The 16746-nt window shown below is 43.8% G+C and overlaps 1 protein-coding gene across 1 annotated transcript in view; it reads right to left on the bottom strand.

The window, feature by feature from the left end:
- hnf4a (hepatocyte nuclear factor 4, alpha) overlaps positions 1-16746 on the bottom strand; it is a 93060-nt gene that overhangs the window by 37241 nt on the left and 39073 nt on the right. Inside the window, exons 2-3 of the mRNA XM_041204688.1 lie at positions 15992-16166; positions 9067-9161 (exon numbers count right to left, since the gene is read on the bottom strand). Of these exons, the coding sequence (XP_041060622.1) occupies positions 9067-9161; positions 15992-16166 (270 nt within the window). The remainder of the gene's footprint in view (positions 1-9066; positions 9162-15991; positions 16167-16746) is intronic.

The raw sequence follows: 16746 nt of genomic DNA, 5'->3' as shown, positions 1-16746 counted from the left end.
GAGGATACCCTCCATCGTGTTGTGTGGCACTACCACAGTGCTAAATGAGATAGATTTTGAACAGATCTAGCAACTCAAGACTGGGCATACAAGAGGCACTGTGGGCCATTAGCAGCAGCAGAATTGTACTCAAACACAACCTGTAACCTCATGGCCTGGCATATCCCCAGTCAACAATTACCATCAAGCCAGGGGATCAACCCTGTATCAATGAAAAGTGCTGGAGGGCATGCCTGAAGCAGCACCAGGCATACCTAAAAATGAGGTGTCAACCTTGTGGAACTATAACACAGGGATACTTGCAAGCCAAACAGCATAAGCAGCAAGTGATAGACAGAGCTAAGCGATCACACAACCAACAGATTAGATTTAAGCTCTGCAGTCCTGCCATGTCCAGTCATGAATGGTGGTGGAGGAGGAGGTTCCACAAATTAAACTATTCAGTGGATTAGAAGGCTCCACAAATATCACCATCCTCAATGATGGAGGAGCCCAGGACATCAATGCAAAAGATAAGGCTGAAGCATTTGCTACAATCTTCAGCCTGAAGTGCCGAGTGGGTGATTCATCTCGGCCTCCTCCGGAGGTCCCCAGCATCACAGATGCCAGTCTTCAGCCAAATTGATTCGCTCCAAGTGATGTCAAGAAACAGCTGAAGGCACTGGATAGTGCAAAGGCTATGGACCCTGACAATATTCCAGCAATAGTAATGAAGACTTGTGCTCCAGAACTTGCCGCCCCCCTAGCCAAGCTGTTCCAGTACAGCAACAACATTGGCATCTACCTGACTATGTGGAAAATTGCCCAGGTATATCCTGTACATAAAAATCATGACAAATCCAACCCGTCCAATTACTACCCATCAACCTACTCTCGATCATCAGTAAAGTAATGGAAGGGGTCATCAACAGTGCTATCAAGCGGCACTTGCTTAGCAATAACTGCTCACTGATGCCCAGTTTGGGTTCCGCCAGGGCCACTAAGCTTCTGATCTTATTACAGCCTTGATCCAAACATGGACAAAACAGCTGAACTCCCAAGGTGAGGTGAGAGTGACTGCCCTTGACATCAAGGCTGCGTTTGACCTAGTGTGTCATCAAGGAGCCCGAGCAAAACTGGAGTCAATGGGAATCAGGTGGAAATCTCTCCACTGGTTGGAGTCATACCTAGCACAAAGGAAGATGGTTGTGGTTGTTAGAGGTCAGTCACCTCATTTCCGGACCTCACTCCTGGAGTTCCTCAGTGTAGTGTCCTAGGCCCACCTCTCCGGCTGCTTCATCAGTGACCTTCCTTTCATCATAAGGTCAGAAGTGGGGATGCTTGTGGATGATGATTGCACAATGTTCAGCACCATTCAAAACTCCTCAGATACTGAAGCAGTCCATGTCGAAATGCTGCAAGACCTTGACGATGTCCAGGCTTAGGCTGACAATTGGCAAGTAACAAGTGCCAGGCAATGACTATCTCCAACAAGAGAGAATCTAACCATTGTCCCTTGACATTCAATGACATTATCATTACTGAATCCCCACTATCAACGTCCTAGGGGTTACCACTGACCAGAAACTGAACTGGACTAGCCATATAAATACTGTGACTGCAAGAGCAGATCAGAGTCTAGGAATCCTGTAATGAGTAACTCACCTCCTGACTCCCCAAAGCCTGTCCACAGTCTATAAGGCAGAAGTCAGGTGTGTGATGGAATACTCCCCACTTGTCTGTTGAGTGCATCTCCCACAACACTAAAGAAGTTTAACACTATCCAGGACAAAGGAGCCCGCTTGATTGGTACCACATCCACAAATATTCACTCTCTCCAGTGCCGACGCACAGTAGCAGCAGTGTTTACCATCTACAAGATGCACTGCAGGAATTCACCAAGGATCCTTAGACAGGACCTTTCAAACCCATGACCACTACCATCCAGAAGGACAAGGGCAGCAGATTGATGGGAACACCACTACCTGGAAGTTCCCCTCCAAGTAACTCACCATTCTGATTTGGAAATATATCGCCGTTCCTTCACTGTCACTGGGTCAAAATCCTGGAACTCCCTTCCTATCAGCACTGTGGGTGTACCTACCCCACATGGACTGCAGTGGTTCAAGAAGGCAGATCACCACCACCTTCTTAAGGGCAACTAGGGATGTGCAATACATGCTGGCCCAACCAGCAAAACCCACATCCCATGCGTGAATAATAAAAAAAAATTGGTTGGAATGAGTGATTAACTAATTAATTACTTTTGCATTAATCACTTCTGCTAGCCTGGTTATCCTTATTTTCCAATTGGACATATAGTATATCCCAATATTTGGATCACAATTCTGTACATGTGACCTGCCTTGTACATTGCTTATATGCTTGAAGAGTTGCAGTGGTGCCCAAGTCCTACAAACATTGGTGCAAATTTTGGTTTCTAGCTTACATTGGCAATGTGCAAAGCAATGAGATCATTGGAAGACCTGAACCATTTTCATGATTGGGTCTTATTTGAGTGTGAATTGTTATTTGGAAGGATGGGAAACCTGGTCATGGAAAAGCTGATAATGGGCCTACAGTATCACTGTAAAGGGGAATGCTGTAAAGATAGAGACGTCAATAAAGTAATTTATTTTACCATTGGAAAATTTAAACAACACACCCAGGAGCAATGAGTTCAAGTTAAGGAAGCCTTCAGACTTACAAAGCAATCTAAGAAAAATGCTTGCCTACCTGATTTCAGCTTTTCCTAAGGCCTGAATTTTTGTTATGACTGAGAGGCTCTCATTCGTCACAAAAGTGGCTGTTAAGGCACAGATCTGAAACACGTCACCTACCATTTTCATAGAGGGAACGGGGGCACGTTCTAAGTTGCATACCCTTGGTTCATGGAAGCAGCTACATGTTAAAGTGCAGCTGTCTCAGGCTGATCTGATTTTCACTGGCGGGAAGTGCAAAACATGCCTTGTGCACTTTAGACCTGGAAGGAGGAAGTCTAAAGCCGCCGGGGTTCTTTGAAGAGGTAAGGTCCCTTTTAGATATGGTCCTGGGATACCTTTGGGAGAGATCAGGTGTCTTTTTGGGGAGGGGGCAATGTGGCCCTATGGCAGAGGGAAGATGACCTTTGTGATTGTTAAAAGTAGACATGCATAAGAAGTGCTTAAACCCAGCCTCATTAATTTTATAGTTGGGGGTTCCCAACATATCGAGCGGCTAAGTGGGCTAGATGGCGTGCGCCCCGCCATCATATCAGGGCATCATTTTCAAAAGGCCCCCAGACACAACTTACTAACCACGCTGATTAAGATGACAAGAAGGGGACAGGGAGCTCCAGTGTCAAAGGTTAATAACTCATCGTCGAGGTGGTTAACAGGAAGGATGTCCTGTATCCAGCTGATGGCAGAAGGAGGCCGACCAGGGAGACCAACCCTGCGTATGAGCGAGTCGCCACCGCAGTCAGTTCCTAGGGCCCCACAGCTCAGGTTAGCCCTCCAATGCTGGAGGAGAATTAATGACCTTGGTCGTGCCACCAGGGTAAGTGAACCCACGCTAATCACGATTAGTGGCAATGCCATAAGGTCATGCCTCATAGCCCACAGAATTCTACCCACTCTGCAGGTGGAGAGGCCACTGTGCCTCTCTCACCCTTCCACACAGAGAGCTCACAATGCTGTCCGGAAGGGAGAGGCGAGAGGGGAAAGGCTCAGGTGTTGAAGGCACCAGCAAGCTTTGCAAATTACATGCCTCTCAGAGCCTTATCCTTGTATATGTATGGGCTTATCACTCTGGAAGAGTGGCCTGAACCCTTCTGGACAAGCTGCATTGCATCAATGAAATGCCATACAATCCAGTGGGTTACCTCTAAGACTGGAAGCATGAAAAAGAAATGTGAAATTGTTATGCACAAACAGATGCTAAATATAATTCCTCCGAACCCCATCTTCTCTGTGCTCTTTGAGCAGAGGTTAAGCCATAACCGGCGAGAGACGGAGAAGGGGTCAGTCACATATGAAGGAAGTGACAGAGTTTGAGGAGCTGATAGCCCATCTAGCAGGGATGGGACGGGACTGGATTTGGCCTCCAACCAGTAAGGATCAATGCATATCATAGAAACCTCAGGGCCAAGGGTGCCTCCATGTTGGAAGCAGCTCATGATGTCACTCATTGTCTCCTCTCTCACTTACAGCTGCCATTAGGAAGAGGACAAAGGCTGAGCCGCAGGAAGCTGTGTCCAGCTCCAACACAAGCCCAAGCCCGGAGAGGAGCGAGGACATCACAGAAGACCAAGTACAACTGTAGAGGCATCACAGCAGACACCTGCACCATCCACCAGCCTAGAGACACACATCTTGGTGGGTATTAGCTGTGGTAAAGGAAGGGTCAACACTCTGCTGGTCACTGCATGGGTACGTATCCACAGTGGGAGGAGGCAGGGTCAATTAAGCTCACCGGCATTTGGAGGAGTGCTGGAGAATAGGCATCAGCGAGGTCCCAGTCTGATGAATTGCCTCTAGAATTCACCTTCCAAATGATGCTGAAGAGTCAGCAAGAGGTGAGTAGATGTGTTGGAGGCTCTCACCAGGATGGCATGCAAGGCGGAGGAAGCCATCTGCCTGCTGGCTGATGAAGTGGTGCCGACATGTACACGCACCGAGGTCCCCATGGAGAGGATGGCAGACTCCATGGAGATCCTAGTCCAGCAGATTCTCCTGGAGATGCGAGCAGACCTGCACTCCACCTTGGTAGCCATGGGTGAACTTCGGCAGTGGTTACCTGAAAGGGGAATGGGGTACCTCGACCTCCATCCTGGTGCCCCTTCCCCTCAAGGAGTCAGGCAAGGGCTTTCAGGCATGCAAAGGGAGGAAGAATGGCAGATGGACACCTTGGGTCATCCACTCTCGGAGGTGGTCTGGCCCTTCCGAATCCCCTTTGCTTGGGACTCCTTCAACTTCATCCTCGGTCACCTCAGAGGGAGCAGCTTGCCCACAGAAGTACAGCCAACTTAAGTCAAGACCCTTCCAGGCCTCAGGCCTCCAGAGGATGGCTGCCAAGGTCATCCAAGACAACAGGGCAAACTGGTCAGCAGGCTGCCTCCACCCCTGCTGTGGAGTTCAGGGGAGCAGTTAGAAGAATTGGCAGAAATGCTGAAATCACAATTGGCTGCATGGGTGCACTATTGAATGTCACAGCAAACTTATGTAAGTATATTCACTTTAATGATGTCTAATGTGCAGTTTTAGCTCTAGTCCTTTAAGGCTTGGCGCTCCTCACACCCCTTCATCTTCCTGGGGATATCTCAGCCCCTGGAATGAGGCATCTGCAGGGCAACAAAGGTAAATGCCAAGGCCCTTGTGAGCAATGTACAAGCACTCTCACGCATATTCTGAGGCTTCGACCTTCAAACTCTCAGGTGTCCCAGGGCCCTAGCATTGCGAAGGCTACATGCTGGGGTTCCCCTTCAGTTGTCCAGTTGTGATGACCTATATCTCTGCACACCTCTGATGTCCCAACTCCCATGCAGCATCTTGAGATCTCCACCACGAGGCTCTGCACAGTTTTGACCAGCCCAACCATGGTGGTAGTGACATTCTTTCTTCAGGTGGGATTTTCTGGCCACACCCGCTACTGAGATTGTCCAGTCCTGCCAAACGTCAATGGACTTTTCTCTGGGCTGCCAAATCTCCCACGGCAGGTGCCACCATGATACGGCTGGAAAATGCCTTTTCCCCACCCCAAGTCACCCACACCCTATCCCCCATGACCACTGACTCCCTCCCCGATATAATTTTTGACATCCCCATCATCACCCTTCAACCGTCCCCCATCACCTTCAGATATATACAGAATAATGTTGAAGTCCCCTTACTCCCCGAGAATCCCACCCTCATTACCATTGACTTGCCCGCCCTTATCCTGCCCACTCCCCCGATTCTTTGTTCATCTCCACGTCCTCACAAACAACCTTTGGTGCCCCTTCACCCTGACATGATCACACCCTCACCCTCCCACCCTACCGGCTCCCCTTTTAACCCTCACCTTACCCTCCTACCATGGTTAGCTTCAGTTTTCACCTCAGCAGTCCACCATTGACTCAACTGACCCCTCGCTGTGAACCCCTTCAGACCGCTACAACCCCCTATGTCCCTCCAGACCTGCACAAGCACCCCTTTCACCTCCCCCATCACCTTCCCACCCTCCTGCTCCATTCCAGCTGATATTCAGAGACCCCTTCTACCTCAGCACGTCCAACCTCCATCCCCCACACCCCCTCCCCCCACTGTCCAGGCCTGAACCCTCACACCACCTCTTAATTCCTCTCCTACCCTTCTTTGTACCCCTCCCCCAACAGACACTCACTGCCTATTAATATCTCCAGCAGCCTTCCACCTGCAGCTGAAGGATCTGATCCCTGGGCATAGTCTCTGGATGAAGGTCCGATCCCTGGGTGAAGTTGCTGTACTGAGAAGATCCACTTTGTTGATGCTCCACCTACCCAATGATGTTCCAGGATCCGGTTGCTGGAGGTCTCCAGCTTCTTTTTGGACTTCTGTGAGCTGCCTAAGGAAAGTCCCAACTTCACATGCCATATTGGCCCAGATGTGTTCTGGGCCGGTGTGATTTCCCACTGGCATTGTGGACAATTGGGCATGGGGGCATGATACCAGCCGGGCCTTCATCCGTATCTCATTAGCAGGATGCAAATCGGTTTTCCGCAGGCCTCTGATGGGAAATGCAACCCGCCATGGAGGGCAGTATTGGAAGATCCCGCCATCATTTTATGCCATTGTGGAACCGATTTTTGGACCTCCTCCCACCCCCCCCAACCTGCCATTGAGCCTGCCGCGGAAGGTATATGAAAATTCCATCCATTGGAACTGTCAAAAGGAGCTGTCAAAAACAGCTGTCAAAGAATTTAAAACCCCAGCCCTTTAAAGATTTGAATCAAAAATGTCTCCAGTGTTAAAAAAAAATTCAGTGTTTGCTCTGTCACTCTGTCTATTGACATAAGCTTGAGGGTTATCATTAAAGGATTAGTGCTGCATGCCTTTCACAACCTTTCATTATCACAGTGGGGTGCCTGTCTTTTCACAGTTTGATTGACAGCTCCAAGTGGTTGTAAACTCTTTGAAGTAGGACTATGAATTCCAATGCATGTTTCGGTAAGAGATTAAAGGAAGTTAAATGTAGTGAATGGGTTTTTATCAATGAGAGTTTTTTTTCAAATATTGAATTCTTTAGTAGATACTTAAGAACATTATTTAATCTCAGCATGGGCCCTGAGTTCTGTCCATGGTGAATATTGGGTGAGTTGGTGTGGTAGGTGTAAGGGCAAAGGGTGGTGTGTAGGGGCATGAGTTGGCACCAATATGACACAGGGGTTAAAAAGAGCCTTTGGGGTTGGTGGGGGGGGCATATGCTGGCATGGAAGGTATGAGGTGCCATGGGGGGGAAATGTTGGAATGAAGGGTATAAAAGACCATGGGGATTGAGTGGCATGAGGTGGCATGGGTTGACATGGATGGGGCATAGGGAGTGTATGGGGAGTGAGGGTGGATTAAGGGTTTTTACGTTCTTTGTTTCAAAAAATTTTGATACAGTGCTAGAGCACCGAGGCAGACTTTCTGCTGAGCCCACCACTGCACCCAGCAGCCTCTGCACTTATTCTGGGGTTGCTAGCCATGACTCCCATTTTGACCCTCCATCCCTCCACTACCACCTCCAAAACTGAAAATCCGAACTTTCAGGGCAATTTCTCCCAGGTCCGGTTTACAGAGTAGGGAATTGTCCCAACTGCACTTCCGATCCAGGAATGAAAATTCAGGTGAAAGTGCTAGTGCACCTAGACAGATCTTCCACCCAGACTGTCTCTGCACTTATTCCAGGTTGCCTGCCATGACTTCATTTTTCAATCGCCCCTCCAGACTGAAAATCCAACCTTCTGGGGCACTTTCTCCTGGATTGGGTTTGTGAAGCTGGGAATTGTCCTGACTCTGTGCTCCCAACCTGGGAGTGAAAATTCAGGCCGAAATGTTTCCTTTGAAGGAGTGCTTGAACTGGACATTTCAAGTCCTAATTGTTCTTGCTTTGACAGTGGGTCTTGATTGCTCTGACCAGAGAGCTGATCGCCTAAGTCAAGAACCACTTGAAAACTGAAGCCTCTGGGTCTCAACAGTGGATTTTTTGTTTCTCTTCAAGTATTTATCCTGCACTGTCCAGTTCATGTTGAAAAATGAGGTAGAAACTATATAAAAAATAGCTCCCATTCTATTTATAATTGCATCTCTAATGGCCAATGGAGTCAGGCTTTTGCAGATATGTGGTTTGAAGTGGTTTGCATAGAATAATACAGCACAGAAGGAAGTTATTCAGCCCATTATGCCTGTGCTAGCTCTTTGGTAGAGCTATCCAATTAGTCACACAGCTCTGCTCTTTCCTCATAGACCTGTTTGTCCTCCAAGTATTTATTTAATTTCCATTCTTGAACATTGTGTTAGTGCCTTTGTTAGACAGCAGTTGATATATGGCCGCATTGAAGTACATAATTGCATGGTCTTGTTGCAGGCAACACAGCAAATTAGACTGAAATTTGCTGACTCCATGCTAAGGTTTTGCACCAAATTATGATGCTGCAGATGTAAGTTCAAGGCAGTTCACCACCACCTTCTCAAGGAAAATTAGGAATGGGCAATAAATACTGGCCTAGCCAGCAATGCCCACATCCTGTGAGCGAATACATGAAAAGAAATCATGAAATCTTTTAGTGTAAACTCAAACAGTAGCACAATACATGCCTAGTGTTTGGTCAGCTCTTCTTGTTGTCAAACAGGTAGTATTGTATAACATGATAGAGCAATCTTCCATTGTTGTTCTTCAGGATGCTATGTGACTAGGACCTAAACTCATGTAAATGCTGCTGGTGCTAGACTTTATTTGGAATAAGCCTCTCCACATTAGCAAGCTTAGAGTATTGTCTGAACACAAGGGTTTTGGCTACCTTCCTCCAGCACTTACAGAAATTCATATGCTATGTAATTGTCTTATTATCAATTTGCCCTGTTCCACAAATACACTGAAGTTTCTTACCTTCCTTTTTCATCCCTGCTCGAAAGCATTTTTTTAATCTGCAGTATCTACATTGGTTTCGTTTGTCCTTATCTACAACGCATTGTCTGTTAAACCTTGAAGACAACACAAAAAATAATCACATTGTTAGCATCTATAGATCAAGTGAGACACTTCATACTCTCCATACAGTTAAACATGTCCAAACGAATGTGAACACTTATAAGTTTTGTGTTTGTCACCATTACAGCATGTTGTAAAAGTGAGAATCTAACACTGGAACAAGTCACTATGAACATTTTTATAAGCGCAAATAAACTCTCCCCAATTGGCACAAATGAAGGGTGGGTGGGGGAATGCTGTGGTGGGGTGTGGGGATGGTAGGGTGCATGTGGGGAGTGGCAGCATTTCACTACTTGTTGTTATTGTTTATTTTCTCACTAACACTAACAAAGGTAGGATTTTTAGCCCCATAAGTCTGTCTTTAAAATATTTGTGGGAGACACGTGGAATTCTCTGTTCTATGGGACCGCCTGACTTGGTTGCTGTTGAGAGATCAAATATACCAGGCTGTTCATTTAAAAGGATTGATTGCTCATTACAAACTAAAGGTTTTGTCCTTTCCAATACAAACTGGAGTCCAACTAAAATTTTTCAGCTAAAACATTTCCTATTTTCTATTTTAATCATTCCTATAAATTAGGGAACAAATTTTCTGGTTGAGAGCATTTCTATCTACACATACATTTCTTAATGATGAAGGTGTGAGTTATTTTCTTGAGAGAAAATTGATTTTAAACATGTTTCTTCTTTGAAAGGGAAGATACAGCTTATTGACTGTAATCAAAGTTTGTGCTTGAAATTCAGTAAAAGCTAACCAGGCTTCAAATCAGATACTTTAGACCAAATTATCGTCCTTTATCTCACCCTCTATTCCCATACCTCAAGCTACAGTAAACAGCGATCCTGCTTAGCAAAGCAGCATAGGCAAACACGCAAAGCTAATTTCTCTTTCCTTGCTTTATTTCAAAAGATTTAGCATTTGTGGATATCTGCTTTTATACTGTCTTATTATCAATGTGCTCTGTTCCACAAATACACTGAAGTTTCTTACCTTCATTTTCCAAGATCCAAGATCTGCTTTTATATCTTTTTGCTAATTATGTCATTTTTAAATGAGCTGGATTGTTGTTCACACAGTGCTTAATCTATGATTCTGGCATGGCAGTGGGGGAAACTTTAATCACGATTAGAACTCAACATGCAGTTAAATAAAATCATAGCTATTTGCAGCCCTTTATGTCTGTGCTGGTCTTAATAGAGTTATTTAATCTAATTCCACTTTCTAACTCATGGTCCGCCATCCTGTAGGTTATGGCATTTCAAGTGCATACGTTAAATGAGATGAGGGATTTCTGTCTCCACCCCCTTTCAGTCAGTGAGTTCCAGACACCCACCACCCTCTGGGTGAAAGCATTTCTCCTCCACTCCCCTTTCCTGCTACCAATTACTATAAATCCATGCCCATGGTTATTAACACCTTTGCTAAGGAAAATAAGTCCTTCCTATCCACTCTATCTAGGCTCCTCATAACTTGATACATTTCAATTAAATCTGCTTAAGTCTCAGCCTTCTCCGTTCCAAGGTAAGCAACCCCAGCTCATCCAATCCTTTTTCCTGGCTAAAACTTTCACCCGGTCCTGTCAACATCCTTGTAAATCTGCTTTGAACCTTTTCTGATGCAATCACACTGGTATCGGAGGAGGATAGTATGACGGGAGAAGAAAATATAGGTTAACAAAGGCCACTTAGCCCCTCAGGTTTATTCCTTCCAGAAGAATTTACCCTTTTATGTTCAATCCACCCTATCATGGGCTTTATTCAGAATCCACTCTGTCAGGCAAAGAGCTTGGCTATGAAGTCCCCCAGTGAATGGTGTGATACTATTAAAGTTTAAACATGATTATTATCCAACTGGATTAAATATGACTGCAAAAGGAAAAGGTGAAACTCTAAGTGATGGATGCAGAGACTACACCAGGAAGGTCATTTTAAATCTATCCCACCCCGAGCCCTGCAGTATATTGCAAGATCTGAGCATTTTGTTATATTGCTCTCTCTGTTGGGGAGCTGTAAATAAAGTTGGTTCAATAATGGCTGCCTAGAGTTGAGCATGTGTTTGTCTTAGTGAAATACACCAACCGTCCCCCAGCTTGAAACTCATTTACAGCCGGTCCAAATTTACTTTCCACTGTAGTCTGGGAGAAAAACCACAGTTGTACATCAGCTACTGATATGATACAATTTGCTGCAATTTCCATTATTTTAATCAACACTTCTGCATGAAGACAGTGACCCTTGACTAATTCAGTTGCTGTAGCTTTAACAAATAGCAAATGCTTGATGGTCAGTCACCAAAGATTGATAAACTACGATGAAATATGGAAAATGACCACATAGACAGTGGAGCTATGTAACACCAATGCTAATGAAGCCTTATAAACCCAGCCTGTTGCTCAATTACAGTGGCGAACTCTTATAGCTGTCTGCTCAGATCAAACCTGGCAAAGATTGAATCTCCCTATGTAAACAAGAATTGCTGTTCAGGCCTCCAAAATTATCTTGTATCCTTCATAGCAACCCAGTTCGGGACAGATGAATCAGACTAGATGTCATCATATGTGAATGGACATGTTTAACAATGATGAACGTTATAGCTGTAAGATAAAATGAAACCACATCATAATTGCCTTAGTATAAACTTGCAATGGAGTCTCCTTTGTCTTGCTGTATGCAAATTAAATATTAAACCAAGTGTCTTTGTATGTTTTAAAACGTGATCATTTTTTGTATATTTTTGTGGCAGAGGTTCTGAATGAAATTTCACATTTGTGATTATATGCGAGACTTGTTGGGTAGATGGAATTCTACCCTTATTTCTCCATCCTGACATAATTGTTTTGGAATAATAATTAGTGCTAATCATTAACAGACTAGCAATGAAAGAAGGAGAATTGTAGACATAATTCTTTTGAAATTGAAACTAATCTTTGTAAAGGCCCCTGGTTGCTATGGTAGAGTGTATTTAATTGCTGAAATTAACCACTACTATATATCATAGACATATCATAAAGGTCTTATCAATGGAAACTCTTAGCAATGTCTCCAACTTTGGATAGTACCAAGTGCTAATAGTAATCTTGACTTGGATCTTATCCATCCTCATATGCTGGAGTCTTCTTAAGATCACTTCGCATTTGGCACAGAAATTCAATGACCTGAAGGGTTAATAGATGTCTTGCACAGTTAATCTTAACCAAGAACATTTACATTTAAGTGAATGGAAATTTCTTCAGGTGGACATTTTTATAGCTTTGCAATTTATTCTCCATTTCGGACCAATTATCTACCTTTTCACCTTTGCTTTCTGCCTTCAGTAAGTAGTATAAGATAATTAAAATAATGCCCTTCATGCCTTGAGTGCTTCTCTGATGAAAGAAGTCATAGTTTATGGAATAAATTAGACTTCTTTGATTTTTAAAAGTTTCCAATGGAGCACACTATTATGACAAGATATCTCATTCGGCAGCCCAACAAGGAAATACAATTAGTTTTCCACAGAGTATGTGAAAATTCTTGGACCTGAAGCAGAGTTTGTTCATTTCAGAATTAACCTTGCATGGCTTTGTAGTGTTTTTTCTTCACATTTTGATCAGCAATGATGTTGAATAAGAACATTATTAATAGGAGCAGGAGTAGGCAATATGGCCCTGAATCACAGAAAACAATTTGTCTGGATTAAATTTGGAAGTCACCTTCAGTGAGATCACTTTGAAGACTCTTCTCTGAAGAAAAAAATACCCAAATATCTTAACCTTTTGTCATTATCTTAAATTCTTGATAATCTTGATAATGAGCCAAATGGTCCCTCAAGCCCCACAAGATCATGGCTGAACTTTGACATCAATTCCACTTTGCTGCCCTATCTTCATATCCCTTTAGTGCCCCAAAGTATTTTGATCTCTGTCTTTTGGGGTAGTGAATTCCAAGGATTCACAGCCTTCTGAGTGAAGGAATTTCTCCTCATCTCAGTTCTGAATGGCTGATGCCTTGTCCTGAGACTATTACCCTTAGTTCTAGGCTCTTCAGCCAGTGGGAAAAGCCTGTCAGCATCTACCCTGTCAAGAGTTTTATATATTTCAATGAGATTACTATCATTCTTTTAAACTCCAGAGTATATAGGCCCCATTATACTCAATCTCTCCCCATGAGACAACCTTCTCATCTCATGAATAAATCTTGTGAACCTTTGTTGCACTCCCTCTAAGGCAAGTATACCCTTCCTTAGGTTCATAGACCAAGGGCAGAATCTTGTTGAGGCACGGGGGTCTTGCCTGCTGGCTGGCAAGCTAGCAAGAGAACTGTGGTGCCTCCTTTCAGATAGGCCCACTGAACCACAAGCCAGTCAGGTAGTTGGGAGGCTACTGACTAGCCTTCCCCTGGAATCAAGGTCCTGGGGCTGAAGACATGCCCAGAGAGTGCTTCTGACCAATCAGAGGCTGGGAACTCTCACGCTCAGCAGTACCACTGAGGAGGCTGTATTTGCTGCTGGACGGAAAGGCACTGCATGGAGTCCCAATATCGTGAAGGACTCAAGCTACAGGTTAATAAAGAGAGGGAGGGGTATTGTGCGTGGGAGTCATGGGGCGAGGGGTCAAGACAGTCAGAAGCCAGGGCAGGGCTGTCAGCGGGTCCCCCTTCCCAATGTCCAGTCCCTCAATCAGGTATTGAGTACCTTTGATCAAGGGGCATCCCTCCCCCACCCCCCCTCCCCCCACCACCCTGAGGTGACAAGCAGCCTGCATAGGTTCACCTGTCATACAGCTCGCATGGCAACAGGCCCAATTGCAGCTAGGTTAATCCCATTAACTGCACTTAAGGGCCTCAATAGGTGGTGGGGTGGAAAGGTCAACCATGGGCCTTCCTGCCCAGAACTTAATTCTGGTGGAGATGGCAAAGTGGCAGGGTTTAGGTATGCCACCACCCCACCTAATTACAATGTTCTTCCTGCCTCCAAGCTCGCCATGAGTGACAGCAGAACATTCCACCCTAAAACTGTGCAGAGTACTCCAGGTATGGTGTCTCAAAAACCCTATGTAATTGTGGCAAGGCTCCCTTCTCCAACTCTCATGCAATAAAGAATAATATATTAATTCCCAATTGTTTGCTGTACCAGCATGTTAACTTTCTGTACAACGACCCCGCCCAAGTCACTCAGAATACCAACATTTACTAATCTCTCACTTTGTTAAAAAAAGTTGTTTTTCATTCTTCTTACTAAAGTGTGTAATTTCACAGTTCACCATATTATACTCCATCTGCCACTTTACTTGCTCATTCATTGAATCAGTCTGTAGCTCTTTACAGCCCCTTTGCATTCTCCTCACAGCTCACTTTCTCGATGCACAAATTCAGAACTAAACTGAACTTAGTCAACTTGTTGCAATTTATATCATAAATTCTTCTGAAGATACTGATGTACATGGCCCATATTCTAGAATTTATTTGTCTTTAATATACAGTATAGGTCTCTTGTAGGAGTTTCCCTAACACTTGAAATGTTCATGGCTGTTTCTTTCAATTGCAGGCTGAGCTTAAACCTCTGAATTGTCATTTTCTAGAGTGCATTGGTATACATTTTTCCAATTTAATTATTCATAGGATGTGGGTTTTGCTGGCAAGGTCAGCATTTATTACCCATTCCTAATTGTTCTTGACAAGATGGTGGTGAGTTCTCTTCAGGGACCAGTGCAGTTTGTGTGACAAATCTGCTTCCACAGTGCGGTTTGGTAGAGTTCCAGGATTTTGGCTCAGCAACAATGAAGAAACAGCAATTATGTGGCTAGGTCTGGATGATGTGTGAATTGGGGGAGAACTTGGAGGTGTTGGTGTTTGCATGCACCTGCTGCCCTTGTCCTTCTAGTTATGAGAGGTCATGGTTTTGGGAATTGTTGTTGCAGAAACCTTGATGAGTTCCTGCAGTGTACTTAGTTGTCAAGCATTTTGCCATGAATCTCCACACTCTAAGTTTGGAGATAGAGAAGTTCTGCAATTACAACAATCACACAGAACACTCATGCCAGATGCACAAGGTTTTCAGAATCATTGTTTTCAAAACCCTGGCCATGATATTTACTCAAAGCCACAAAAAGAGCAGAAAAGGGCAATTAGGGATGGACAATAAATGACTGCCTTGTCTGCAACGCCTACATCCCGTGAATGAATAAAAAGATGTCCAAAGGGCCTCTCTTTCCTTCCCCACCTGCCTGGGACCAACCCATACTCGGCAGTTAAAATTCCCCCATATCAGTCTGATGCCTGTTAGCTTTTTTCATTCCTTGTATAAGTTGTTGATCATATTTAGTAAACTGTTTCTCATTCATGGTAACCTTCTGTCCAACCCTTCTTCTATATATAGTAACCAGACAATCATTTTGCGATCAACTAAAGTTGAGTAACATGTAACACTGAATATTATTATCCTGTAAGAATTTAATTTGACAGTGTGAAATTCTTTTTAATTAATTTATTCATTTTAGTAATGCAACCTAATCAAAGAGCCCAAATGTTTGATTGAATATATTGATTTCAAAATGTCATGTTAAGCTATATTTATTTGGAGTACTGTTTTTATATGTGTGTATATCTGTGTTTGTATGTGGGTGATTAATAAACTCTAACATATAGCAACCTGCAATAGTCTACAGCAGACAAAGCCCTTCCTGGCATTTTGTCAATCTTCAACATTTCCATATTTCATGGTAAAGAGCACTGGACAATATTGCAGTCTGCTTGCAGTAAACATTCACCAATGTTATGAATGACCTTTGTGCTGTATATAAAGGATAAATTGTATAAACTAGTGAATTATTTTAAGGAGTTTTACCTGCAGGAATACATATGATTTTTTCGGACACTCCGTCTGAAGAAACCTTTGCAGCCATCACAGCTGGAGGCTCCGTAATGTTTACCTGTAGCTCGATCACCACAGATTGCACAAAGAGCGCTGATCCCAATGTTGTTAGAAGCGTTCATGTTGGTGGCTTCACTTGGAGATGTATCTGAGAACAACAACAATAAATACTTCTGAGAGGAGCACAAATGCAGGTAAAAATAAAAAGTTAAAAGATAGGTTTGTAAAATTCTAAGTTGAATCTTCTTTAACAAGGAAGGGAATGTGGCCTGTGCTATGGACGTTTTGATCATCACCATCAACATCAATATAATCTGGCCAACAGGAAGACTGCTAAGTGAAGCAGGACAGTTCTTGAAAAATCATTCATTATGTAGGTTTGGAGGTCAATTTGGTTTGGGATTTGAACGCAAGCCTTCCGAATGGAAACCTAATGCTCCAGTGCAAATGCTATTAGGTTGCAATATAGTAATGAGTTTACTTCATAGGATAACTTCGAAATGTTATTGGTACTTGCAAAGAAAAAGCTTCACCTCTAGTATATATGAAACAAGTTACAGTATTGGCTTATACCTTAATGGAGTGGTATTTATGAATGCATCATTTAGTTTTTTTTAAATAATTTATTTTCACTGCAGAAAACTCCTGCAGAGAATGAAGAAAGCATTCTTTGAGGGGAAAAAATGCACAAATTATTTTAAAAGGTGATCAAAGGGGAAAAAAATATA

This window comes from Carcharodon carcharias, chromosome 14 (genome assembly GCF_017639515.1).
Source record: "Carcharodon carcharias isolate sCarCar2 chromosome 14, sCarCar2.pri, whole genome shotgun sequence".
Classification (NCBI taxonomy): Eukaryota; Metazoa; Chordata; class Chondrichthyes; order Lamniformes; family Lamnidae; genus Carcharodon; species Carcharodon carcharias.
The sequence above is the reverse complement of the archived record's forward strand: the minus strand, read 5'-3'. Positions and strand labels throughout refer to the sequence as shown.